A 27,384-nucleotide genomic window follows, 5' to 3' on the forward strand; every position below is an offset into this window, starting at 1 on the left:
ACAACAAGGTCAGAGGCCCGTTTTTCATACAGGCAAAAGTTAAATTCTGCTAGAGAAGATAATGAGCAAAAAGCCTTAATGTTCACTTTTAGACTTTACAGGCTCTTAAAATTCAAGCAAACTGGTGAGAACAGATTTCTTTCATAAGGCAGAAGCACCACTACTAGGAAATCAGCACTGAAGACTGTAACAAGGCTCCTAGTAGCACCACAAGTCCTTTGTTGAACAGGCTGTTGTTTTATCTATAGTCCCAGTCTGTCCCGTCAGTGTCTGCAGGGTGCTTGCTGGTTACAAAACTATGGGCACAGTCTGAACTCTTGTTTAATTTCAGCTGTATGTTGCATTAGATGAAGCTTTCTTGGCTTGCATATAGGTACTGTAGAAGCCACTTGTGATTTAGAAGTGTTAATGTGTTTTGAATGCGCTTGGAGATTCTCACTGGTGCTTAAGTCCCTGCTGCTGAAACAGGAGTTGTTGGTATCACTAGCCAATTAGTACTGACCCTTGTAACATGAGTATCCCAAGTAGTTTTCACTGTGATCTGTGGTTGAATATGTAAATGGTAGTGTGCTATGTGCAGGTGCATTTATCTGCACTTACAATGTAGACCAGTGTTCCTCTTTCACTAAACTGTATCTTTGCTCTTGAGGTAAAACTGCCCCTGCTTGTGTTTGGTTTCTTCTTGGTGGAGTTCAGGCACTGTGGCCATTCCTACTAGAGCTTGTATGACCTTTGGAAATCTCTGCTGTTGTCATGTGAACAGATCTCTTGCTTGACTGCAGAAAAGCATTTTGGAATTCTCTAAGAAGGGATGTATTATTATATTCCAAATAGGACAAATCTAGGTGTGTATTAAACTAATCCTCTAAATTTTTTTAGTTCTAGGTGTATAGTGTTCTTATCAGAAAGGAAATATTCAATAGTGATATGTACTTCTTGTAAACAAGCAAAAATTTCATTTCCCAGCAGTGCAGCTGTTGATGATACTGTAATCTATCACAACAAAAAGGCTTGGCTACAGCTATAGAAAGGTTATTTTATTTTTAAGCTATTAAAACTCATTAAAAAGTAACTGGTATTGAATGCCTGGTGCTGATGTTGTGTTTCCAGATTGTGACAGTGTATTTGATGCAGCTGCATGTTTGGTCTTAGTGGGATGCTCTTAGGGCCAGAGCCCCTGGACAGTTCAGCTGTTGAATTTCACCTGGTTGAAATGTCTGGGTGAAAAAAACCCCTCAGATGTGAGAGTTCTATTGTCATTCCACCTGATGCATTTTGAGCTCTCTGGCATCCCAGTTCATTTCTTCGTCGTGATGGATTTCATATACCAGCATTAGCAACACAATAGGGGAATTAAACTGGGGCCTTTTCCTTTTTTTTTCCTTTTTTTTTTTTTGTTAAGTTACTACCTAAGTGACTTTTAGACAGTGGAGCCAAAACTTAGATGCTGTCTGACTTCATGCAAAAGAAGCTGCTTTCCCACATATTTGTTGAATAAATACTGGCCCATATTCAGCAGTGAGCATTCCTTTGTGACTCTGCATTTCTGCTTATTCTTCTACTGCAGTGATCTCTGTCCAGAAAAATAGGTGAACAGGAAGAGACTAAGTGTATTTGATTCTTTGTGTAGCTTGAGCAAGGGTGGAGCTAAAGCAAGGACCTTTCAGGACTTAGAGGCGTCATGTACAAGAAATCACACTTTCTGAAGTCTCTGGCTGTTTACAGTTGTGTGTATAGAATCATAGAATAGTTAGGGTTGGAAGGGACCTTAAGATCATCTAGTTCCAATCCCTCTGCCGTGGCAGTGACACCTCACACTAAGACATGTCACCCAAGGCTCTGTCCAACCTGGCCTTGAACACCACCAGGGATGGAGCATTCACAACCCCCCTGGGCAACCCATTGCAGTGCCTCACCACCCTAAGAGGAAAGAATTTTTTCCTTATATCCAATCTAAACTTCCCCTGTTGAAGTTTTAACCTGTTACCCCTTGTCCTATCACTACAGTTCCTAATGAAGAGTTCCTCCCCAGCATCCCTACAGGCCCCCTTCAGATACTGGAAGGCTGCTATGAGGTCTCCATGCAGCCTTCTCTTCTCCAGGCTGAACAGCCCCAACTTCCTCAGCCTGTCTTCATACAGGAGGTGCTCCCATCCCCTGATCATCCTCGTGGCCCTCCTCTGGACTTGTTCCACCAGTTCCATGTCCTTTTTATGTTGAGGACACCAGAATTGCACACAATACTCCAAGTGAGGTCACATAAGGCTTGTGCTCAGTGCAAGTGGTTTGTAGAAAAGGGTGGAAGAGTAAGAGGTTGCCTTAAGTTGGCCTAAGTAGAGCTCAGGAGCTGTAATAATTGCTTTCCACATAGTTGCTGTGGATTGTGGTGTTATTTGGTCAGTTTTCAGGGAAATGTTAAGTGTTCAAGGCCAGGTTGGCCAGGGCCTTGGGCAACATAATGTTGTGTGAGGTGTCCCTGCCCATGGCAGGGGTGTTGGAACTGGATGATCTTAAGGTCCTTTCCAACACTAACTATTCTGTGATCCACTTCTTTTACCACCACTCCTGCTTGTCGCTGGAAGCATACCTGCTTAAGTTGTGGTGACATTCAGAATAAAATAATGGCTGTAAAACTGAAGTTAGTGCTCTGGGTTTTAGGCAGCTGGTTAACTTCTGTGAGTTGGTTGGATTTCCGCTCCCTCCAGTCATCTTCGTATCGGTGCTGTGTGTTTGCTGTGAAGCCTATTTTGACTTTGCACAGTGGTAATAACCTTCCTCTATTAACAGTAGTATTTCCAGGTTAACTGTTCCAGTCAGTTCTGTTTTACTGAGTTGTGCTTGCCAGCAGGGCTACTGAAAAGTGAGGGCCTATTTCTGTAGTGATGACCTGACAAGACAGTGGCTTGCTGAAACAATGTAGTGCCTACAGAGCTTCTAGTACTGTTTCTAAACAGTCTTTGTCTAATGTATTTGTTAGTGCAAAGTAGCCAGGAGTCTGTTCCCCTTTTTATAGGATTGCATGAATAGAGAACAAATGGAAAGGCCTTTGTTTTTGCATGCTTTAGGAAAAGCCTCCAGGGTATGGGATTTGGAAGCAACAATGCTATTGCTTCTATTAAATGTGACCATGAGGTCTTGTTTGTATGTTAAACTGAGCGTAAGCAGTTGTGTTAATGCCTGCTCTGTATTAAGACTGCTGTGAGCACTCCTGTAGGAAGCCTTTTTAGTGGATCTGGTACTTTGACATTATCAATTATATTAGTTTTTCCAGTCTTTGCCTGTGTGTGGTAGAAGTCCTACTGATATCAGGGCAATTTGGCATGAGGTAACGGAGGCTAGAAACTGTGGAAAGTCCTTACATGGTCAGGAGTTGATCTTGCTGAATTAGAGAGTTAACAAGACATCCATAATTCAGTGGCAGTAGTTCATAGTGTGTTTTCATGTACGTTTGTCTTAATGGTCTATGCAAAGGTAACAACTAACATGAAGCACTTGAAGCCAAGCTTGTAGTTGATGCAGCTTCTGAGGAAGTTCAAGTAGCTGAGCCAGCCTGGTTTGGTCAGCCTAAACATCTTGCTCTTGAGATGAAACTTGTGCATTAGGATAGGTAACACTGCTTGCCAACAGAAGCAATGGTAATCAATGAATATTGCACTTACCACCCTGCCTTTTTATTAGGCTGGTGTAGGACACAACACTGATGATGCACATTACTATAAAACATTGATGTAAGATATGTTTGCGCTAATTTAGGTTTCCCTTTGTGTAAAATACTCCTGAGCCTCAGTGGTTGTCTAGCTGACAGCTGTCTGCTTTTATTTTTAATTTGGTTATGTATGAGGTCTTGAATTTAAATTGAAGTAAACTCTGCTTCAGGAGAGTTTCGGTGTCTTAGTGCAGCAGACCCAAACCACTCTGGCCTATGAAAACAAATCCTGGTGGAACTTGACCTCTGGGGGAGTTAATGGGCTAGCATGACATGTCTGGAGTCCTTTAAAGCGGCCCAAACCAACCTTTCTTTCCCCAAATCATATGATTTGAGAGAAGATGTCTCAGATTCTTAGCTGTGATAAGTCCCTCCTCTTACAAAAGAGGGAAAGACGATCTTTCAAAAACACAATGGTGCCTGTAGTTGCTTCTAGTGTGAAACCCATCCTATAGATGGAGGAAACCCTATGGATGAAGGCAATGTTGCTCTGAGAAATGTGGGGGAAGGAAATAGGAAGTCCTTGAGAGGAAAACTGTCCCACTGGTATGAGTTTTCACAAGTTACTGGTCACTGCAATTTGAAGCAGCTAGAAGCATTTTCTGCCAAAGCCCAAATGGGTGCTCCCAGTCAGTTTCATTCTGGGGAGAATTTAGGAAAACAAATTTATTCCTCTTCTATGGTACTGCCACAGCTTTGTTGGGAAATCTTTCAGGTTTGGATGCTTCAGTGGCCAGGCAGAGGAGTGTCCTTTAAGCAGAATTATGAACTGACAATACATGAACTTGTATGGAGAAGATGTTATTGCTGTTATGGAAAAACAGTACAAGAGTGCAGGAAAAGATGGAAACAAAACAGTCACTTGGGCTATGGGCAGTGTTGCTCCAGAACTGGGTGACAGATATTCTGATGTGATGGTTCTTGTTCTTGGTTCTTTGCATTACTCTGGCAAGTTTCTTAAATTAATTTATTTCTTAAATAATATCTTGTAGGACTCAAGTCTTACTACTTTTTACTGTGCAAGAGCAAGTCTTTATCCTTTTACATTCCTATTATGACCTGAGCTCAAAGTTTGTCTCAAACTAACTAGAGTACTTAAACACCAATACCCTTTTCACCCTTAATGGTTGGAGTCCTCTTCTGCAGGAACTGTAGTCTCAAAGATTCTGACAGGGTGAGGCTTTTTGATTAAACTGGGGGCTGTGCTGGTAAAGGCAGAAATTGCTCCCTGCTAAAATAAACCAACACTGGCTGTTTAGGACATAGTTTCCAGTCAACAAATGGTCATTGTGTAGGCATGTAAGTAATTGCTGCTTATAAGCCTGCATGATGTGTTCTTTGACGGAATTTGTGAACAGTTGATTTTTGTCTCTTTAGCAAGTTTTCTGATCAAAGTACACTATTTTTAGCAACTGCTAAAAATCTTGTGACAGTTGAATTTGTAACAACCTATCCAGTGTTCTGCATGGGAGCATTGTTTGCTGGGATAATCCTGTGAATGAGCTTCCTCTGTGCCCAGTGTAATTGCATATTGGTTTTTTTGTGTTAATGTAGTCTAGTATCACTTGAAGTATGTAATGCTTATTGCTGTACCTCCCGCAGCAATGGTGACTGTCTGGAGGTAGCTTCTGTTCATACTGTTGTACTTTAGCTATTGCAGAACCTCTGAAGCTGATGCTAATCTTGCCATTAAAAGAAATGTCATATGCCTCCAGGAATGCACCCGCCATTCCACTAAAGTCACTATTTGAGCCCTTAATTCAAGCAGACTGTCTTTTCTTTGTTTTTATCATTTTTTTCTTTTTACTTCCTTCTCTGTTGCAGGGCATCTGATTTCTTGTATGGGATAATGGAAACAAAGCCTGATTGCTGAGAGGTGTTCATGTCCTTAACTTGCACTTTAATTACCCAGCCCCTCTGCTGTGGTTCAGATGTCTGTGCTTGGCTTGCTTAGTAATTGTTCCTGTGAATTGATGTATGTTAAAAGTGCTAACGTTAGGCAACACTTATTCTTCAGCTCTCAGGTTTGAGAGCATTTCAAGTATGTGAACTGTGGAATGGATAGCTGTGAGTGAATGCTGCCTAGGAAAGAAGAGTTTGTACTTATCACCCCTGGAAATGAGACCATGTGTGTCTCGGAGATCCTGTTTTCTTTATCATGGTTAGCCTGAAGGTGATGTTCATCTTGGAGTTGTCAATCTAAATTCTCAAGGAAGGGGTAGAAGTGCTTTAGGTAGCTCTACATTTTCCCAGTCAGCTATATTATTCAGCTGCACATTGCCAGTACCATACAGTTCTTGAGGAACTAACATCTCTCTCTTTATTGCTGGTAACCTTTGTCTCTTCAAGATGATTCAATAGAGTAAAACTTTGTGAAAAGTTCTGGGGAAGCGGCGGCAACAACAGTGGGAGTTGTCATGAGAAACTTTCACTTTAATAAATGGAGGAACTATACTGGAAAATGACTACTGAGTTTCTCAGTGCACTGTTTGCTACTTTTCATTTGAGTGTTTGTCCTGGGTTCAGCAGTAGCAGTCATTTTTCTCCTTTTTAGTAGCTGGTGCTGTGCTGTGTTTTTGACTTTCAGCCTGGGAACAGCGCTGATAATACCAGTGTTTTCAGTTGCTGCTCAGTAATGTTTACTCTGACCAAGGACTTTCTGAGCCTCATGCTCTGCCAGGGAGGAGGGGAGGCCAGGAGGAATCAGAGACAGGACACATGACCCGAACTAGCCAAGAGGTATTTCATACCACAGCACATCATGCCCACTATATAAACTGGGGGGAGTTACCCGGAAGGGTTAGATCACTGCTCGGGTCGGGCTGGCTATCGGTCGGGGGGTGGTGAGTGGTTGTATTCTGTTCCCTTGTTATTTCCTTTATCATTATTATTATTGGTGGTAGCAGCAGTGATTTGTGTTATACCTTAGTTACTGGACTGCTCTATTCTCAACCCGTAGGAGTTGCATTCTTTTGATTCTACCTCTCATCCCTCCGGGAGTGGGGGAGAAAGAAGAGGGAGTGGTGGGGAGTGACAGAGCGGCTGTGTGGTTCTGAGTTACAGCTGGGTTTAAACCATGACAGTGTTACCAAAAGAAGTAATTAATCATTGATACTTCAGTAGCATGCTAACGAGTTAAGGTATGTGAATGACACTAACTTTATCAAATCATACAGTGATTGCTTTCAGAAAAATCTCTTCACTACTGTAGAATCAATGAGGCCAGGCTCTTTCAGCCGTGCTCTTGTGCATCCAACCCATTTATTGAACAGGATTTGGTAGTGTTGCTCCTGACCTGCACAGTGGTGTAACTTGAAACATGACTTAAATGAATTAATTTGCAGGTATAGAGGAGAAGTCTCTTCTTATGTTTGCATACCTGTTTAAACATCAAACTTGTGTAGTTAAGCAAGGTTTGCGTAATTGACAGCTGTTGCTTTAGGGAAATCCAGTTTGTTGTTTGGTTTCCTGCATGTTCTCCCTTCCTTCCCCTGGCCTTCCACAGCCTGTTCTGTGAGCTGCAGACCTGGAGTTCTTTGAGTTGGGTACCATGCACTTTGAAGATAAGAGATGGCTGTGACTAGGGCTGGTCAGAGCACTAACCTTTGCAGATACTTACGTTTAGTGACTGAAATTGTGCTCCAAGTGAGCTACTTGAATTTTCGACCATTCACCTATAGATTTTAACTTTGTTCTGAGCTTTGATTATCCTGAAGTCATCTATAATGCATCTGTTTGTTGGGAGGGAGCAAACAACATTTATTTTTAAGTGTTATATTTATCCTTTGGAGAGCAGCTCTTTAGGGCCAACTTAGTCAAATAGTCCTGCCATGCTTAGGGTACTAGTTAGCTTTTCATAAGAAGCTTTATTTTTGAAAAACAAAATATGCTTGCTTTTTGCTTTTTATGCATATGCATGATTAGTTCCCCATCTAAATGGTGACAGCTAAATGTGACCCTCTGTAATTAGAGCTGTACCTATTTTCTGTAGGCATCTGTTATGTTACTTAAGCAACAAAATATATTGACTTAGTTTGTATGAAGCTCATTCAGAGGATCCTTATTGTGTTGGCATTAACACAATCATTAGAGTAAGAATATTGTTTGGATCAGTTAGCTATAAAGTCAGTAAATGGTAGAATGTTGTTAATTAAATGATTCGGCTCGGTTGCAGTCAGGCAAAATCTTGCTTTAATAGTCTTGGGAATGTGGTATCGGGGGGAATACTATTTTGATAGAAAAATCTGCCAGTGCTTGATTTCTAATGAGTACTGCTTGGGGAATTCACTTGTAGGTCTAAACTCTTAACTTGATTAAACCATATTGTGCAAGTTATAAGGTATGTCTGAGATATGTGTTTAATTGTGTTCTATATTAAAGGAAGGTTATTGGACCTGAGACCAAGTGAATGTGGCTTAAAGCAAAAAAAGTACTTATAGTTAGAAGAAATTAATAGTATTTAAAGGAAGTAACTTCTCTGCATTTATATGATAAATATACTATGTTATCTGCTTTAAACCTTGATGCCAGCACTGGCTTTTAGACTCCTACTTGAAACTTTTTGGTCATAATTGCTAAAATAAAAATCTTCTAACCTGCAGCACAGCTAAGTACAGCGTGGTGACATTTCTACCTCGATTCCTGTATGAGCAGATCAGAAAAGCTGCAAATGCATTCTTCCTCTTCATTGCCTTACTGCAGGTATTGTTTCATTGTTTTGCCTTGACTATAATGTAATGTAGTAGAAGTTGTTTTGGTTGTTATGCTTAACTGTGAAGAGTTAATAATACACTCATTAATAATACTTTTAAAATACATCTTCTACAATTGAAAAGAGTCTCTAAGTTGCCTTCTAATTTCAAATTGTGAAATCAAGTTGCTTTTATTCTTAAGTAAAAACAAGAAATAATATTATAGAACATGGAAGCTATTGAGAAAAGCATATATGGATTATTGTGAAACTGTTGGCTGTTTAGGTAGTCCAGATTATCACTGTTTCCAAGTGGATTATGTCATTTGAATGCTTTTCTTGTGAAAAGAGAAATAGAATACATGTTGTACATGTATGGCATGTGCAACAATTTTATCTTCTAACTTTGTTAGTAGTTTCTTTGAACCTACTGAGAGCTTAGGCTAATTTGCCCATGGAAATTGGGTGTCAGTCAGGCACAAACCAGAAAGATCTATGTTCTCTCTCTTGAGAGCGTTGCATAAAGTTCTAAATTTGCTAGAAACTAATTTTAAATACAAATAAAAAATGGTTTCTTCTCCCTCTGTTTACAGCAAATTCCAGATGTGTCTCCAACAGGAAGATATACCACCTTGGTGCCATTGCTATTTATTTTAACAATTGCTGGCATCAAAGAAATTATAGAGGACTATGTGAGTATTATTATGGGAAAGGCTGTGCTAAAGACTGTTTTAAAAAAGCTACAAAATGCCACAGAGCTTTGTGTGCCTGAAGTCTACTGACTCATTGCTGAACAGCAGCAAAACATCCTTTTGATTTTCTGAGTTCTGAACTTGGCTAGAATTTTGGTGGCACACTGAGATAAATTAAGTATTTTTATTAGAGCTGGTGAACAAGGAAACAGGAGAAGTCAGGGCACTTGTTTCTACCTCTTTGGACTTAATTCCTTTATATAGGCCTGTCTAGAAAGACACTGTAGAGTCCCGACAGATACGTGGCCTATTTAGTGGCCTTAAAAAGGGGGCAGTAAGCAACTTTAGCACAGAGCAAGCTGACTGTGGGAAAATCTGCACTAACTTTAATACTTTTTATTATAAGAGGTCTTTTTGCTTTGAAAATTTGAATGAAATAAGAAATTGATCTAAACAAACAGCACATTGAACGTATAGTGCAGTTGTCATGTAAATATACTGTTCCTCATTGTTCCTTTTGTTATCCTTCCAAAAGCAAATTTTACAGTCTTAGTTTTCTGCAGTTGATCCAGGTTTGAGCCTCACTTCCAACACGGTGACTCTCCCTTTATATTATGTTCTTTTACAAACCATTTGGATTTGTGTATGTGGCTTTAAAAAATACTCATAATATAAAGACAAAAATGATCCAATGTATCATTTTGCAGTTTGTCACATTTCTAGCTCTGATGGGTTTGAAATTTGTAGTAAGGTGTAATGAAATGTTTTGTTTCCTTGCAGAAAAGGCATAAGGCAGACAGTGCAGTGAATAAAAAGAAAACAATAGGTAAGACTAAACAGTCTGTAACTGAAATATTTAAAGTGCAAGTAGTGAATAGCAGAGTACTTCTGAACAATTCTATTGCTTAAACAGTCATGGTGGTGGGAATGTATGTCTGTTTGTATTAGGAAGTTATTGGAATGTTAGGATTTTACTTTACCAAATGTTTCAGACCTACGCTAACAAGTGACACTTGAGGGTGAGGCGTGGAGGGGATTATTAGAATTTAAATTTCATTTAATTTTAAGGTTGCACACAGTTATACAGTTCTTGGCTCCTCCAGGAAATTAAAACCTACCCCCACTCTCCACAAATTAAAACTGCCACCAAAAAAACCCAACAAACCCTTGAAATGCTAAAAAGTGGTGTCAAAGTAATTTTAAGTCATTTTTGTACAAGTTGCTGTCCTTAAAATATAGGAAGAACTCTGGAAACTGTGGATTTGCTTTCCTGAAGTGTCACTAAAAGAGAATTTAACACTGATATCCTCTGAATGTATCCCTAAGGTATTGGTGCTACTTGGCACTGAATGCCTGAAGACATCATTTTCATTCTTTTCATCTTCCTTAACTGAAAACCTGCAGAGTTTATTGTTGGCTACCTATGGTCAGTCCAGGCTGCAGCTGTGGGATGCCTGTGTTTTGGTGTTGGACATCTCTGCTGCTCCTCCACAAAGAGCTGCAGCTGACACAGAAAACAAAACACAGGGGCTTGACTTCTGAGCAGAGCTGCTTCCTCCCAAACACATCTAGCCTAAGTGTCAAAAAGCCGGAGAAACTTCTGGGAACTTCAGGAGCTGAATTACCTGATAGCTCCATGCTTCAGTTAACAGGCATAATGTTTGCAGGACTGTTTTCAGTGAGTTGTTCTTCCTTTGTGCTTGAGAACTTAAGTTGATCGTTAAGATTGTATATAAATGAGCATCAAAAAGTGCTGCCTTACCAGTTCAAGGTAATTTCTCTGCAAGAGTCTGGGAAGATGTTTCAAGTGCAGGAACACTGTGTTTACTAGTCATGGGAAATTGGCAATTACTGCCTGTAGCACAACAGGCCTTGTTACAGGTAATACGAAAGACTGCCCTTTCAAAGGTCAAATAGGCAGTTCTAACCCATTTGTACTTAGAACACATGCTAACAAACACTTCAAGGGAATTTTATCACAGTAATTGTGGAGAGACAACCTGAAAAAACACCAGGTATTCCTATCGAGTGAAGTGGAATTTAGCACTTAAAACCTGAACTAAAATAACTTTTCTTTACATTAAATACTCTAAATAAAATTTTCAAAGTGGTACTTAAAACTGAATCCTCACATTTCTTAAGAGGAAGGCTAGAAAGAGGCTCAGTCTTGAGACTTGTATTATGAGAAGGCAAAGCTAATCAATGTCCAGGTTGGGATTAAGATGAATTAAATGTGAATGTATGTGTCTTTATGTTCCTCTTACAGCTGAGTGAGGTCTAGTCAATGCAATCAGTATAAGGAGCAGTTCAGGTCACTTAGAAATAGACTGCTATTGGCTGCTTGTCTGTGTTCTGAACTCCACTGCCTGCAAACAGATGCTTGCTTCAGTAGCATGCATATAGGCTTTGCATTTATCTCCATGTTTGGGTTTTTTTTTGAGTACTGTATCTTCAAAGCTCATTTCCTATATTAAACTTCCCTTTGGTTTGCTTTGTGGAGAGGCTTTGGTACATAAATTTCCTTTGGAGGAGATTAAACTGAAAGCCCTGCTCCAGGTGAGCACTGTACATCTCCATTAGGAGTGAGAGCATGTTAGGCTCTGAGCCAATGTTTTATGTTTTGGATGGCTTCATGTGGTGTGTATGGAAATGACATTGAATCTAGGGACCAGACTAAATATAATCCCAAGCAGTATATTGCATAGATATAGAGAGCTCAGAGCTCTGTTATAAATGCTCTGATGTATTGATCTTCTCATTATCAAATTATAGAATTAAGCCATTGGCATTTAATACTGTAGGGAATGCCCTCTAATAGTAGACAAGCACAGGACTAGCAAACTGTTGCACAAGGCTTGCCTTTCAGGAGCAGCACTTCAAGTGGCTCTACACACCTAGGTGTGAATGACAGCATTGAGTCCTAGATTTGGAACATCAATACACTTTTTTAGTCTTGAACAGAGAAGAAACTGTTCTTGAGTAGGAGCGGTCTTGTTAGGTACTTGTTCTTTGTTACTGTAACTGAATTTCTATTGATACTTTTACTGTCATATAAGTATTGTAGGGAAGACAGTATTTTCTGTCCTTTAGAGCACTCCTATGAAACTGCATTGAGTAGAGGCTGAAAAATTGCAACCCCAGAATTTCTGAACTAATTTATGTTTAATGGAAGCTTTCTGTTTAGACTGTGGGGTTAAGAGTTAAACAAAAAACAATAGCGCAGTTATTTGCTTGACTAATTTCAATAGCTAAATTGATTTCAGTAAGTGTTAAAGCTGAATTGTTTTCTAGAGTAAATTGTCTAAAAGACCAAGTTCTTGGCACTTGATGTTACTAAACCTCTTTATTGCATATGAACATATAATAATGTGAACTGTTTGCTGAAATGTCTCCTAAATTTTCTGGTGAAATGGGGATCTGCTTACAGCAAGGCACAGGAGATGCTAAATGTTGCAGGCCCTCTCTGAGGGTTTGGGGTTTGAGTCTGGGTTACAAGTATGTGTCTTTTTCACTTGAGGTTCTGGGCTCAGGCCTCCTCCTGATTTCTGAACTAAGCAGAGCTCAATTCAAGTGCAGTTTAGGATTGGGAAGGAAGGGGTGCAACCAAACTGTTATTCCCCTAAGCTGCATATATTTGTTTGGGTGGAAGCTTGGCATTTTAGATGAATCACTAACAGTGCTTCTATTGCTGCCCACACATTTTTGTTAAATAGTTACCTTGCTGTGACCCATCCACTGTAATAACAAATCTCAGGATTCAGTGCTTTATCTTCTGGGAATTTGATATGGTTTTCAAATGAGCTCTGTATGAATTGCATAGAACTGAAGAGGGAATTGTTTGTATTCAAAATAGGAGGCTGGCTTCTTCAGCTTTCATCTGGTGCACATGACATGTTTTGAACATCTTTGAAAACTGTCTGCAGCTGCTTTTCGTGAAGGTGTGAGTTTTTTTAGGTGTACTTAGTGTGCTCAGACCTGGACTGGATTTGGTTACTCAGCAGTAATTTGGCATAGATTTTTTGACCTGAATGTTTAGGCTAGGGTGGTATTAAGTATGTGTAGAAGCCTCTAGAGGAACTGCTTGGGTAGAAAAGCATGTTCCAGAGTAGAGGACCAGTAAGTGTGGTAAGGCAGCAGTTTTTGTGGTGTTTTGTTTGTGTTTTTGTTTGGTTTTGTTCTTTCAATCCAAACTCTGCACTTAGGATTCTCTTTCTGCCAAACTTAAGCTTTGCTTTTCAAAGGCCTTTAAGCCTGCTTGACTATTAAGCCTCAGCCTTACAAGAGCAATTGATATGGTAGTGAAATTGGATGTGTCAGGGTCAAAACATTATGATTAAAATGCAAGGAAAAAGGTGAGAAGTGAAAGTTCTGTGATTAAATCGCAGACAAAGATGTTTCCTGATACTGATTGACAGTGGACAATGAAGCCCTTTGTTTTAAGGAAGGTCATTTCCCAAACAAGACACAACACTGCCCATCTGCAGGTTAACATGAAGTTTTGCCAATAAGGAATCAGGCCACCAACTAGCAGGTGATAAAAAGTTTATAAATGTTAAGGGGAAATCTCTCTTTCTTGAATTCACATGTCTGCAGCTGTGTACAAAGGTGTGATCCCAGCTTCTGGAAAGTAGTTTTCTGATCTGTTAGTTCCATTCTGGTCAATGTTTGCTGCTGCTGATATAGTTGTTTTGAAATTTGTCCAAATCTTGTCTGTTTAATCTAACTTTAAACTTTCTTTCCAGTTTTAAGAAATGGGATGTGGCAGAACATTATTTGGAAGGAGGTAAATAAAATTGGGGATGGGAGTGAGTGGAAGAAGGCATTCTAGAATTACTCTTGCTAAAATTCAGAGGCCTAGTATTAATATACTGTATGTGAGAATTCCCTGTGACTTGGGGTGGGAGGGATCCTTTCTGTTGCTGTAGTGAAAATTGCCCTGAGCAAGGCACTGAGTACCCACCTTTAAATGATACTATGTTTTCATCCAGTGTTAATGAGCTGTTCTAAGTGGTTTGGCTTGAGCAGTTGATATGCTCCAGGGTATAAACAGTATTTTTGTTTTCGTCCACATTCAGAAGAGTAACTTTCACTGCAATGCTCTACCTCCCTTGAAAGTCTGAGACTTATTTTACTACTTGTGCTGAAAAGTTCTGTCGTTTGAGGGTAATCAGTAAGCTGTGTACTCAAGTAAGGAACGCAAGCTGCCTCAGGCACTCAGAACCTATGTTCTATAAAGCCCTGTTCCAGGACTTGGTGAGCCTTATTTCTAGAACTTGCTGAAATCCCTCAGGACGTATTGATTTAATCATGGCTTTTAATGCCTTTCCTAAGGATAAAATTAGCCCTGTTACCTAATAAATGAGAGTCAAGTACGCTCTTTTGAAACCTCTGGGAAACGAGATCTGCCTTGAGACCTAAAAGCAATCCTACTGAATTGTTAAGCTATAATGGAAACCAAAGATTGCCAGGAATTCTGATGGCTGATGCCTGTTTGTGTTTCCATGTCCATTTGTAGCGAGGACAGAATTCAAAGATACTTAAAGCTGAGTCTGGAATCTGGTTTTCTCATACCCCTAAGCACCTCTTGAACTGGCCTGTGTCTGAATCTGTGTGTTGTCCAGGCTTGCATCTAATGTTAGGGAGTAACAGTTCTGTACTATCCACCTTGGTTGTTTTGAAGCAAACTTCCTATCTTTTTTGTGCTGAAGCTGATAGGGAATTAGTTTTCAGTAGGACCAGAGTAAGACTATTAAATCTGCCTGTTCAAACATGGCATCTGTTTCAATTTTTATCAATTAGTGTGTTAAATTACTTCAAGCCCATTTCTGACTCTCAGCAGTGCATTGGTGCTAAGCATCCTAGTATTTATCTGGCAAGCATAGCTTACTGTTTTGAGAGCGCTACTTGGGCCTTCTTAAAATGAAAGTCCCATGCATGTGTAACTTCTGTTAAAGGTGCTGGAAGGTCTTAGGTATTCTAGCAATGAGGACTCTGCACATCTCAAGTGATGGGAGAACTGGATGCTACTATTTACCTGTAGAGACAATACTGCTTGCTCGTGACTAGTACAAGGAGTGCATATGAAGAGGGCTAAAGGAAAAGGATAATGATGACTGGGTGGGTAAGTAATATAGAGAAAGAATAGGAGAAACACTTAGGGAGAGTGAAGTTTAAAGATGGCTTTTACTAGGAAAAATATCTTTCTGTAAGTTAAATAAGATTAAAGAAAAAACCCTCAAATCTGGATAATGACATGATTATAGGAAAATAACTTACTAAATATTAGCCACAGATGTTCAAGCTTTGCAGTTGAGTATATATTTTCCTGTAGAGAATCATTTACTTTGTATTCGGAAAAGGCAAGGCTTTGATATTTCCAAAGTTGCAGTGAAAAGTACTCTGACTTTTCAGAAGCACTCTCTAGGTGTTGTGTGCATGATGCTGTTCTTTTGACTGAGTGAAAGAAAATAACAAACTAACGTTCCAGACAAGCGAACTCTTTGTTTTTCTTTTCCATGCTACTGTACTCCTGCTCCTGACTCAACAGGTAGCAGTAGGCGATATTGTGAAGGTCACCAATGGGCAACATCTTCCAGCAGATATGATCATTATATCTACCAGGTATCCTGAATGGGTATGGAAATCACTTGTCTGATGAACTGAGGTGCAGAGGACTCAAAACTCTGTATTTGCTATTAATAAAACCAGGCATCAGATGGCATTAATTCTTCTCCACAGCTGAATTCAAGTATCAACAGAGTCAAAGCAATGCTTTGAGGCAATGATTCATGTATCACTGTAGATAGATTCTTAAGAAAGAAGACTTCTTTAAGACTTCATAGTTATTGGGTGCCTGTAATTCACAAATAATATGGCTGAGTTTGTTGGAAGACTGAAGGTTACACAAGCTTCATGCAGTCAGTTGTTCTATACCTTTTGAGGATCCATCCATTTAATTAAGGAAGTTTTAAGTTTTCTTCCTATTAATTCCACTTAGATTCTAGCATATTTTCATGCCTCTTTAAGAAAGATTTCTCTTTCAAATGGTAATTGTAAAAGGTTATCCCAGCTGGCATTTACTAATTAGCTTGCTAGAGCTTTTGGGCTTAATCTGTTTAGACCTTGTCTTTAATACAGTGCATGCATGATCTATCCCTAGCATGGAAGCAACAGTAAACTGTTGAGTCCTGCTCAGTTTGTGTAATATGGGATACCTTCCTTATTTATACTGATATACTGGCAAAAAAAGCTTTCTCGTGAGTTCCTGAAAACAATTGAGTAGTACTTGGCTACTAATCTAGATTCTATATTGAAAAATTTGAAGCCAAATCAAGACCACTGTCTGCTTAGATGACTTTTAAATGAGAGAATAGCACAATTCTTATTGAACATGTTTTTATGTAATAGCCAAACCTTAGGACACCTTGCTCTTCTCCATGATTTCCTTGCTCTTCATGATTTCCTTTTGTCCACATGGTTTTGAATAGTAACTGCTGGTTGCTGTGGTCTCCAGGTTATAGTTCTCCTAGATGACCCAGCCTCTAAGGGAACTTGTTTCCTAAGCTGCTGCATTTCCTGCCCTGTCCTCGCCTGGGAGGTCTTGTTTCTTTGAAAGCTGTGTGGGCAAACTCAGTCTCTTTCAACTGTCACATGATTGAGGATGGAGTTATCTTCATTTCAATAGTGTTGTGTTTATAAGAACAAACTCTGTATTTTAAACATGCAGTTATTTAAGCTATACTTTGACATCAGTAACTTGCTGATGTCAAAGCAAGCATTCTCCTGTAACACATGATACTAAAAAGCCTTCAGTTTAATTTCTTAATTTGAATGGGTCAGGTTTTTGTTCTACATTATTCTACTAACCTGATGTCATTGATAATCATATAATAGCATAACTTAACCTAAAGTGTGTTGATTTGGGAGAGGCTTTACTTGAAGTAAATAGACATTTCTATGGCAATTCTCCTTTGCAATTGGCGTTATTCCCATGATTCTTTTAAATGACAATACTAAGTGTCCTCAGTTCACCAGAAGGCTTTGCATGCTCTGAAAGGTGGGGTCTTTTGCTTGTATGTGTTAATTTTCTATGTCCGAGCTGGTTGTCAGAGGTGAAATAAACAGTTGTTGGTTTTGACTTTCTTTTGCCTCATAGAAGAAAGATATCATCAAATGAATCTTACATAGAGAATAAATTTACATGATGGAAAAAATACTTGATCTTGTGGCCAAGACCTTTTGTGTGTGTGGTTCAGGCAAAACTCAGTAGCAGAGAGCACACCCCTTCATCCAAGCATGTCCATATCCAGGCATAGTTCTCTGTGATGTGTGTTTTCAGATGGCGCTTTCATCGTCATGTGCCATCAGTACAGTTTTTGTCTTCTGCAGTGTTTTGAAGTGTATAGTGCAACCATTTTAGTGCAAAAGTGCATACAAAATTACTGAGTTTTAATATTGAAAATCTTATGCTCCTTACAGTGAACCACAAGCCATGTGCTATATTGAAACAGCTAATCTCGATGGGGAGACGAATCTTAAAATACGACAGGTAAAACAAACTGAATTTCACCTTCTTTTCCATTTAGGTATTTTAATATTAGCACAGAGCAGAGTCCAGATAGCCTGACAACCATGCAAGTTCTCTCTTCTCTTTTTTAGCAAAAAAAGTATGTCTCTTGCCAGGTGACTGTAAGCTGTCTTTTCAGTACAAACCCAAGCAATAATGCTTTATGTGTAAGTGTAAGAAACTCATGTGGAGGAAGCCTTATAAATCCATAAAGGCAAATCAAGCAGACCTTGGCAGTGTTCTGCTCAAGGTCCAGTAAAGTGCTGTTTTAGAAAAACAAAAAGCTAGCTGTGCATGTGGTGAGGGCTGTAGTTTCTGTTGTCGCAAGTGCCAATCTGTCTGTTTCTGCCTCTGGAGTGCTTGAAAGGACCTTTTATATGTTTAAGTTAATTGGTTCTCTCTTTGTGCTAAGTAGTGGAATGTATTTTTGTTTTTCTAGTTTTCTTGAAGAAATACTGTTTGTGGTGTTTATAAACAGTTCAGAATCTTTCTTTTTTTCAATTAAAAAAAATTGCATGAAGATTTCAAAATACAGGTTATTTTGCTTCTAAAAAGCTGTGCGTTTTCTGCTTGTTTACTACCTTTATAGAAATGTGATTTACTGTTCTGGATCAGATCTTGATCGGTTCCTGTCAGGTTTTATTTGCTTCAGGTCACATGCTTAAAAGACAAAAATAAGGTGGTGGAGCCTTTTAGGCCTTGTTCTGGTTTGTTGTGCTCTAGTCATAATCTGGCAGGATGAACATTAAATGGATCACTTACCAAAATTGAGGTGTCCATGGACAGATGAAGAGCAGTGGAGTGCTGCATGTGCACTCTGGAGTAGCAATATATTGGGTTACAGTTGATGATTAACCTTGAGTATGATCAGAGCATAATGGCTGCAGTGATCCAAGAGAGATGACAGTAAGGAGTGACTGTGTTTTAGCAGCATACTTTTAACACATCAGTGAAGTTATATTTTGAGAGAAAAGCCAGGCTTGTTTATACTGCTTGTCTCCTACTTCCTCCTGCACATGTGCAACTTCGTGCTTTGTGGATGGAATTTGTGGATGGTTAGAGAGTGATCATGTAAGTAATATGACTCTTCTGTACAAGGATTTAAACCACTCATATACAAGCAGGATCATGTGTCCATACTCAATCTTTCTTGCAGGAAAGAGTTATTGAATAGCCATTAAAAAGACAAACAAAAACAACAAATTCCCCACAAAATGCAACCAAAATCCCCACCAATAAACCTGACAAAAAACCACACATTGAATTATATTTGGTACCTTAGATGTTGGAAGGAAGCACTATTTTGCAAGGATGCCTTTTAGTAACAGGTTTTGACAGGAATCTCCTTTGCATTGTTTTCTGCAGGGGTTGTCTCTAACTGCTAGTCTCCAGTCAAGGGAAGAATTGATGAAAGTATCTGGAAGGATAGAATGTGAAGGACCCAACCGTCATCTTTATGACTTCATTGGAAACTTGCGCTTAGATGGTCAAAGGTATTGGCTTGACAGCAAAGCCACAAATTTGTTTGATTGGGAAAAATTCTTCCTGTGTGCTTTTGGTCTGCAACACTGAGCGCATGCATGTTTGGTCTTTCTTTTCATGGGGAAGAGGGTAATTATTAACAGTTGTTAATCAGACAGTATGCCAGTATAAGGTAACATAGTTCTGTCTTCTGAAAGAGTCTTCTGCTTGTTATGGGTGAGCTGGTTTCTTTGGAAACATAGTGGGGTTATTTTAATCAAAAGTAACATCTAAAGAGAAGGAAGAGTTGGGCAAATGGTTGGAGTTTTTAGAGCCTTCTTGATACAGAAGTTACACAGAGAAATGGGAAACCTTTCCCTTCCAGCTAGAGCTAAAGGCTGCACCAAGTTCAGTTCTATACAGAAAACTAATCCCAGAATGTAGAGTCTTTATCAGAGTCAGTTTGATCTGTTGTAACTCTTGAAAGAAAATAACTTGGTTTTAGTGCTTGAACTCATAGAACTTCAAAGGTCAATAGGGAAAATACAGGTTTCCTGCACAAAACCTGTATTCCTTGTGCAACTTGGCTGAATAGTGGCAGATGCAAGAATAGTAGATCACTTGCATGTCTCTTGAAAATCACATGGGTAATACAGTTTTCCTGAAATGCTTGTTTAATGGTGTATGTGAGGCTGTAGTGTGCTTGGCATAGGTGGTCTCCTTGCAAGTGTGATGCTTCCCTGTCCTTGTTTGTGAGAGAGAATATGTTACCCAAGGTAAAATGCAGGATATGCTAATGGCTGCCAGAAGTTCTCAAGTTTGGGTTAACTAGAACAGCTCCCTTGTATCACTTTCACCATCCTGTGCTTTAGCAGGAATTAGACTTACATAGGCTTCATTGCTCTCCTGAGTTGTGTGGGCAATGTAAGTTAATTTATATTGCTTTCCTTCTTTTGTGGTATGTGGGTGTGTTGTTTTGGTTGTCTTTGTGGGGGGAGTGAGGCTGAAAGAATTACTTTCCTGAAGTGTTATGGAGAGTTGAAAGATATACATACTTCTTGCTTTGCAGCCCAGTTCCTGTTGGTCCGGACCAGATCTTGTTAAGAGGTGCACAGCTGAGAAACACTCAATGGGTCTTGGGCATTGTTGTGTATACAGGACATGATACAAAACTAATGCAGGTAAAGTTTTTAAGGAGATCTCAAATGTGTTCTCATGGAAGCTGGTTATCCTTGTATTGTACTTGTCTTTTGGACTTGATTTTATAAATGGCTTGACTCATGGTAGCTATTCAAGACCTGGAGGCCTTGAGGAATACAAAGATGCTGTTGCACTTGAGGTTGCATGTGCACATGTGTAAACACTTACTGAAGTACATCTCAAAATACTTCAATGTGTAAGCAAAGCTAATTGTACTTTAACTTAATTTATCTGGTGACTGGACAACATTTAAAACTGAGGTTTAACAGCTGAGGAGGTGGTTATGACCACCTACACTTTTTAGCACTTGGAGATAATTAGGTTAAGACTTCAGCGTCTGTATTGCCTTAATGGCAGAACTGCCTAGAGGGACCAGCAACGTGTGTTGCTTGCTTCTACTGGCCACTAGTGGGATAGACAGCCAAATGAGCATACAAGGTTTCTAGAACTCAAAGTTCTGTTTCTTTGGTCTCCTGTCAGTTTTGGAGTCATTAAGAGTGTTGGCACCTTTTACTAGTTTGTTGAGCTTTGCATACCATATTGAGCTAAGGAGACCTGAAGTAGCAAGTTCTATAATGGACTCTAAAAATAAAAGACTGAGTTGGCCTTGGCAATTTTCTTGTATAAGCCATTGCCAGACTAATTTTTTTCCTTTTTCTTTCCTTTCTGCTACTGTTCAGAATTCAACCAAAGCACCTCTGAAGAGATCAAATGTGGAAAAAGTAACCAACATGCAGATCCTGGTTTTGTTCTGTATTCTTCTGGTTATGGCCCTTGTGAGTTCTGTGGGTGCCTTATTATGGAACAGAACACATGGCGAAGTTGTCTGGTACCTTGGCTCCAACAGTGAGTATGCAGGCAGTGTACTAGGGATGTATCATACTCTAGGGCTGGCCAGGCTCTTAGTTTTGCTTTATGAGTGCATGAAGTGAGAAGCAGTCAGTCACTAGCTTTTTGATGGCCCAGTATTTTCTTCTGTTTTGAGTATGGGCTGGCATAAGTGAGCTTGCAAGTGAGGCTTCTGTTAATATAACCTTGTAAAGGTTAGGTAAATATCATGGGCTACCACACAGGGAGCAGGGCAGAAATAGAAGAGGGGCAAGAGTTATTCTTGAATGTTCAGTGTTCAAGTTCTTTTAGATCTGTGGAGATGACACACATGAATTTGTTTTCAGAGTAGGCCATGTACTGCTGCCTTATGTATTGTGTCTGTACCTCACTACCGGGTAGCAGGTATTGGTCTGGTGATACTGACTTCAGGTTTATGGAAGCAAAGGATTTCTCTAGCTGGTTTGTGGTTTTTTTTGTTGTTTTTTTTTTTTTGAGTCAGAAATGCTGATCTGCTCTTAAAATGCTAACTGTCATGATTTTTTATTTATTGGGTAATACTTCAGGCATTTTGGCTTATAACTCTGTTCTTTTGTAATGACCTCCAATCTTTTAACATGTTTATTGAAATGTTTTGTTTTATTTCATTTGTACTTCTTGAATTTATCCTTTCAGATATCCAGGATGGGCCTTAAGTAAACACTAAAGGATGCAATAAACTGTGTTGTAGACTTCTGACTTGAGGGGGTTACATTAGCTAGCTATAAAATGATCTTGAGATGCAGATCTGGAAACAATTCTCACAAACTGCAAATGGTTTTTCTGATGGTGATTGCAAAGCAGATGACAAAGGGTGTCTTCTGCAGTTGAAGAGCTGTTATAGTGATAGTAATGGAAAGAAAACTCAGAGGAGGAGCTAGAGGTGCCTCATTTGTCTCTGGTTTTCAGTAGTTTTATTCAAGTAGCAATATCAGCAACTTTTGACGTTTCTTTCCTCTCTCTGCTTCTCCCTTGCTTTTTAATGAGGAAGTTTAAGTTTGTCTTACAATGATGGAAGTAACACTGGAAAAGGTGAATGGGACAAACTCTTGAACTTGTACTAATATAAAATGTGTAACCTGTAATAATCTAGGATGACATGTTATATAGAAATGCTTTTTCTGCAAATTGACAGACCACACTATTTTTATTACTTCTGTATCTGCCACTAGCAGAAATACACTTTTTCAGGCTAGGCAGGTAGGTCTAAAGTTTTTAAATATCTAATATCTATGAAGATGGTACTGGATAAACATTTTTCAATATGAAGTATACTCCTGCTCTTTCTGTAAACTGACCAAAGATACGGAATTCATGGTACTCACATTTGGAGGTGCCTGGGTCCAAACTTCAAGTCTTACTCTGATCTCAATAGACTTCAACAATTTTCTTTTGGCTTCTGTCTCCTAATTTGCTCCCCTGCCTTAATAACTTACTTGTAATGCTGAAAACACCTTAAGTGTTAAGCTGTGAGCCTGTTATGCTGGGTGCTCTGCCTGCTGACTTGAAGTGCTTCCCTAAACTTCAAGAAAAGTGAAGGACAGACAGATGGGGAGACCCTGGATGTAAAGAGGGACTGCAGCAGTACCATGAACAGGAGCCTTCATCCTGTGTCTCTGCTGAGCCTTGTTCATTCCTGCCTGCTGTCTATGGATGCTTCCCCTTCCTTTTTGGACCAGTTGTGCTGGTGGATTGATTTGGGCAACTTGCCCAGCGTTGTCACAATTAATAACAGCACTTCTGCCCAAGCAGGGTGCCTTAGTTCATTTACTAGGCATCTGTTTTAAGTCAACTTGTTCTCTTAGATTTCTTTAGTATAACTTCAATTCCGCCAATGCTGGCAGATATTAGAACAAATTTTAGTATTTCTTTTCTGCTTTCTAACTCCACTGAGACAGGTAGGTACTTTGTGATAGGTAATGTTACTAGTGATACTGGCTCTTAATTGGGGGCAGCTGACACATCAACTCTCTAAATTTGGGTTAGTGTAGAATATCATACTTGTCACCATCTGTTTAGCAAAAACTGTTCAGAAAACATTCTGTTCTCTAATATATAGTCTCACCAATCTTGCCCTACTTCACCTAGCATAATACACTGTGTATCCCCGTATGTGTTCTGTGGGTGTTATATATATATGTACTTCTGAAATCAATATTAAGAAGTCCCTTATATGAGGTATCAACACACTTGCTGATTATTTTAGCGCTACTAAATCTGATTAGGCCAGCCACAGAAAGATAACTGCCCCTATACTGTACCGCTCAGACTTCCACGTTCTGTCTGCTGATGTCTCCTGTCTTTTGGTCCACAGAAATGCTGTCTGTCAACTTTGGATACAATCTGCTGACATTTATAATCTTGTACAACAACCTTATTCCAATCAGTCTTCTGGTGACATTAGAAGTTGTTAAATTTACTCAGGCTCTTTTTATAAATTGGGTAAGTAAAAAGTCAGTTTTGGAAAGTGACATTAAAAAAAACCAAAAACAAACCAACCCCCCCCCACGAAACCAACCTATCCTGAAATCTTCACCAGATTTTCTCATGTCTTTTCTGATGCAGCTTCTGGGAAAGGCGGGAAGAAGTTCAGAAGTTTTATTCTCTGTTAGGTTGGTGTTCCACAGGAAGATAAAAGACTTAGTTGAGAAAGAGTCCCTGTGCAAATTATCACTTTTGTATGTTTTGGGCTTTCAGGCTGGGAAGGAAGGCTCAGCATTCTGCTTGAAGGTGGTCTGTCAGCTTACTCATTTTCAGTAATCATCTTGTGAAAATTCCTCAATACCTTTATAGTTTCTCTCTGCTACAGCAGAGGGAAAGCCCAGATTTCTTTAGGGATGATGCCTGTGTTCACTCAAGCTTTGACTTCAAATTGTTTGTCTTTAGTTGTGGGCCAAAAATACTGTAGCGGTGCCTCTTGGTTTGAACAAACCCAGGGAATTTGCCATGCCTAATCACAGGTCTTTAGTTACAGCAAGGCAATTTACTCTAGCCACATCCATGATTGAAGAGACAATTTAAGTGACTCTAAAATCAACTCCTATTGCTACATTTAATTGGGAGGGTTAGCAAAACAGCTACTGCATGAACCAAACCAATTTCTCAGAAAAGCTAGTAAGTATCTTCAATATATTATAAGCAGTTCAGGCATATTAGACCTTATTTACTTGTATTTTAGAGGAATCAGTACAACTTTACTATAATTAGCATAGCTAAAACCTGTTAGAACTTTTTCCTACTGTACTAAAATCTTAAACTAGAGATGCAATGAAGGTTATAATTGAATCTGGCTTTTCTCATATGCATCTAGTATGGAGGTGTGTTTTGTAAAGGAAGCACCCATATTCAGTCTGGGATGAGTGTTTTAATTTGCATACCATAGGTCTAATTTTGCTTTCATTTCAGGACATAGATATGTATTATCCTGAAACAGATACTCCTGCAATGGCCAGAACCTCAAATCTTAATGAGGAACTTGGACAGGTAAGACAAAATTTTCTCAAGTGTCATGTTTGTGATATGTCCTGGGAAGATGGAAGGTATGAAAGCATGCTGTACAAATCTGCTTTGTTCTGTTGCTCTATGGCTCAGGTTAATGGGACATCTTTACTTTCATTAAGTCAAGTCCTACAAGTAAAATAATGAGATCACAGGATAAAATTCTATATCATGTAGGCAGTCTTAAGCCTGGAAATTGAATCTGCTTACTTTGTGAAGCTAGCACGCTCCAAATTATGGTTTGTTTTTTTTGGTTTTGTTTTTATTTTTTTCCAAAATAAACCATATTATGTGACACATTGTATATTGTTGGCATATGTTGTTTTCAGAAATGAGTTACTAGAGGTTCCATATAACTAGACTGAATTTTTTTATTCATTAACTGTATTACTTGTTCAAAGGTGCATTTTAACATTTCTTACATACTAGAGTTATTAATGACTTAAAGTTCCTCAGATGTTTGGGTACCCACTTTGACTTCTAACTTGCACAAGCTGTTTCCAATGCTGTATTAAGAAGCACTGTAGTGAAAAGCTTGAAAGATCACTTCAGTAATAGTGTATTCAGTGTCTTGAACTGAATTGCAAATATTGAGGAAAAGCTTTTTGCAATACTAGGCAAAATATTCTGGTCTTTAAGTTGTGAAAGCCTATATTAGCTATCCTCCTGTTCCTTCCTACCTGTTGGTTCAAAATCTTACATGGTGCAGAGGTAAAACACCACGGAATTTACCTTGCAGATAATTTTGGTTTGTTGTGGCCTGTTGAAAGTGGGAATCTTGAGTCTGTTAATGCTTCAGAAAGTTATTTTGCTATGCTAGGTTATTTCCAAGTTGTAGCTAAAAGTCACTGGTTTCCATTAAGGGAATACTAGCTTGGGCAGCACTGACTGTGGCTGTGCATCTTGCACTTCAGGATTGCTCGTGACCAGTTTGTTTGCCTGCAGATTACCACATAAATTTACTCTAGGATATTCTTTGCACAGTACTGTTGATGGAGGGAAATCCCCAAATAAATTCAGTGTTCTTTGGAACACTGAATTTCTTTGTGTTAAATTCCAATCATTCTTTGACAATCTGTAAGTATCTTGGTTTTAATTTCCAGTTATGCTCTTTGGTGATAGTACAGTTCAGAAATTTGGTGGCTGTTCAACTAGCACAAGCAAGTGCATCTATTTTGACCACACTGGAGCCTTGGCAATTGTTAACTACTATTTGAGCCTTTTTGAATTAAGAGACAAAGAAGAAACAATGCCATTAAAAAACTGTATTGGTTAATTTCCTGTAGCTTTGGTAGGACAAAACAAGTTGTAGTAATCCTGCACTGGCCACTGCTGTGACACGTGATCCGTATGTCTTACAGAATTTTCTTGATGCCATTTTCCACTCTGAGTTTTCTTACATTCCAAGTTGTAAGTTAGATTTTTTTTTTTATTTTTATTTTTTATTTTTCAGGTAAAATACCTGTTTTCTGATAAAACGGGTACTCTAACATGCAACATCATGAACTTCAAGAAATGTAGTATTGCTGGAGTGACATATGGGTAGGTATGACTTTTTTATGAACTCATTAGCTTAATGTTTGCTTATTAACCAGTACATACTTTCGTATCAGAACAGCATTACTATGTTCTTCAATTGATAGTGGTCTCAGTTGATAGCTTTCATTTTCATGTCCTGCAACATAAATTATGGGATGCAAACCTGGGGAATACTTTAGACGAAGTGAAGATGATTTGCTTTCTCACATGTCTGGTCGTGATGAAAACTAAACTAAAAGTGCTAAATAATCTGACTCTTTCAGAGAGAAGATGATGCAGTCAATGGGTAGGAATTGTCAGCCGTGTTTCTGTGACTTCTTCAAGTGAGACAGGATTTTATTACAACTGTAATTGTAGAGTTTAATATTCCTTGCACAGGAGGGATACTCGCTGGTTTAGTTCTTCTTCCGTCAAAAGGTTCCCTTTGAGTAGTCAGGCCAGCATTATGTTTTGAGTCTTGAATACTAAATCTTTGTCTCTGCTTGGTTTTAAAAGGTTAGTCTGAAGAAATCTGTGCAAATTAATGTTTGAGTTTCATGGTAGTTAGATACCTCAAAAGGTAGAAAACTTGATTCAAATGTATGTGCAGCTGAACCCATGGTTCCAGTATATGATTGTGTGATGATGCATTGATCTTTGCCTTCTACCTATTTTTTGGTTTGCAGAGTGGAATAAATGTTGTTTTTTATCTTTTTTTCTACCACTCAGTCACTTTCCTGAGCTGGAAAGAGAACGTTCATCAGAAGACTTCAGGTAAATATATTCCAAAATGTTTATGTTCTGTATAGCAGAGCGGGAGCAATCTATATAAAGACTACTTTCCAGTTTGGGATTGGAAGAAGCCCAAGGGAGCAATGTGTTTGAGTAAAACGCTCTTTCAGCAGGAGCCTAATGCCAAGCTGGTGGGTGGTGATGGATCTTCTCTTCTGCTTAGAGAGATAGTGGGTGAAGGGGGGTGAGGGGTAGTCAGTGGCTGGTATGGCTTTGATGTATACCAGTGCAGTGCTTATTTATAATTGATATTACTCTGCAATCACTAAGCTCAAACCTGACAAGGAGAAGAAAAGGAACATTATACTATGTTTTCATAATTGAACTGGAAAAAGGGCTTGATATGGAGGTGTCTCATGGCAAGAGAATCCCACTCCTCTTTATTCAGAGATTT

At 39.0% G+C, this 27,384-nt stretch overlaps 1 protein-coding gene across 4 annotated transcripts in view; it reads left to right on the plus strand.

The window, feature by feature from the left end:
- ATP8A2 (ATPase phospholipid transporting 8A2) overlaps positions 1-27,384 on the plus strand; it is a 323,111-nt gene that overhangs the window by 40,067 nt on the left and 255,660 nt on the right. For 3 of the 4 annotated variants that reach the window (XM_057399592.1, XM_057399594.1, XM_057399593.1), the window contains exons 3-15: positions 8,308-8,407; positions 8,990-9,088; positions 9,869-9,914; positions 13,831-13,871; positions 15,636-15,709; positions 17,567-17,636; positions 19,020-19,147; positions 20,185-20,296; positions 20,996-21,161; positions 23,497-23,624; positions 24,588-24,665; positions 26,134-26,222; positions 26,928-26,972. In XM_057399592.1, coding sequence (XP_057255575.1) covers positions 8,308-8,407; positions 8,990-9,088; positions 9,869-9,914; positions 13,831-13,871; positions 15,636-15,709; positions 17,567-17,636; positions 19,020-19,147; positions 20,185-20,296; positions 20,996-21,161; positions 23,497-23,624; positions 24,588-24,665; positions 26,134-26,222; positions 26,928-26,972 — 1,176 coding nt within the window. Of the gene's footprint in view, positions 1-8,307; positions 8,408-8,989; positions 9,089-9,868; positions 9,915-13,830; positions 13,872-15,635; positions 15,710-17,566; positions 17,637-19,019; positions 19,148-20,184; positions 20,297-20,995; positions 21,162-23,496; positions 23,625-24,587; positions 24,666-26,133; positions 26,223-26,927; positions 26,973-27,384 lie in introns of those variants that run through there. The other variant, XM_057399595.1, reaches the window with a different exon arrangement.

The sequence above is a fragment of the Pezoporus wallicus genome, unplaced genomic scaffold (assembly GCF_028554395.1).
Source record: "Pezoporus wallicus isolate ANWC-B61680 ecotype Strahan unplaced genomic scaffold, APGP_CSIRO_Pwel_v1 scaffold_6446, whole genome shotgun sequence".
NCBI classification, from domain to species: Eukaryota; Metazoa; Chordata; class Aves; order Psittaciformes; family Psittacidae; genus Pezoporus; species Pezoporus wallicus.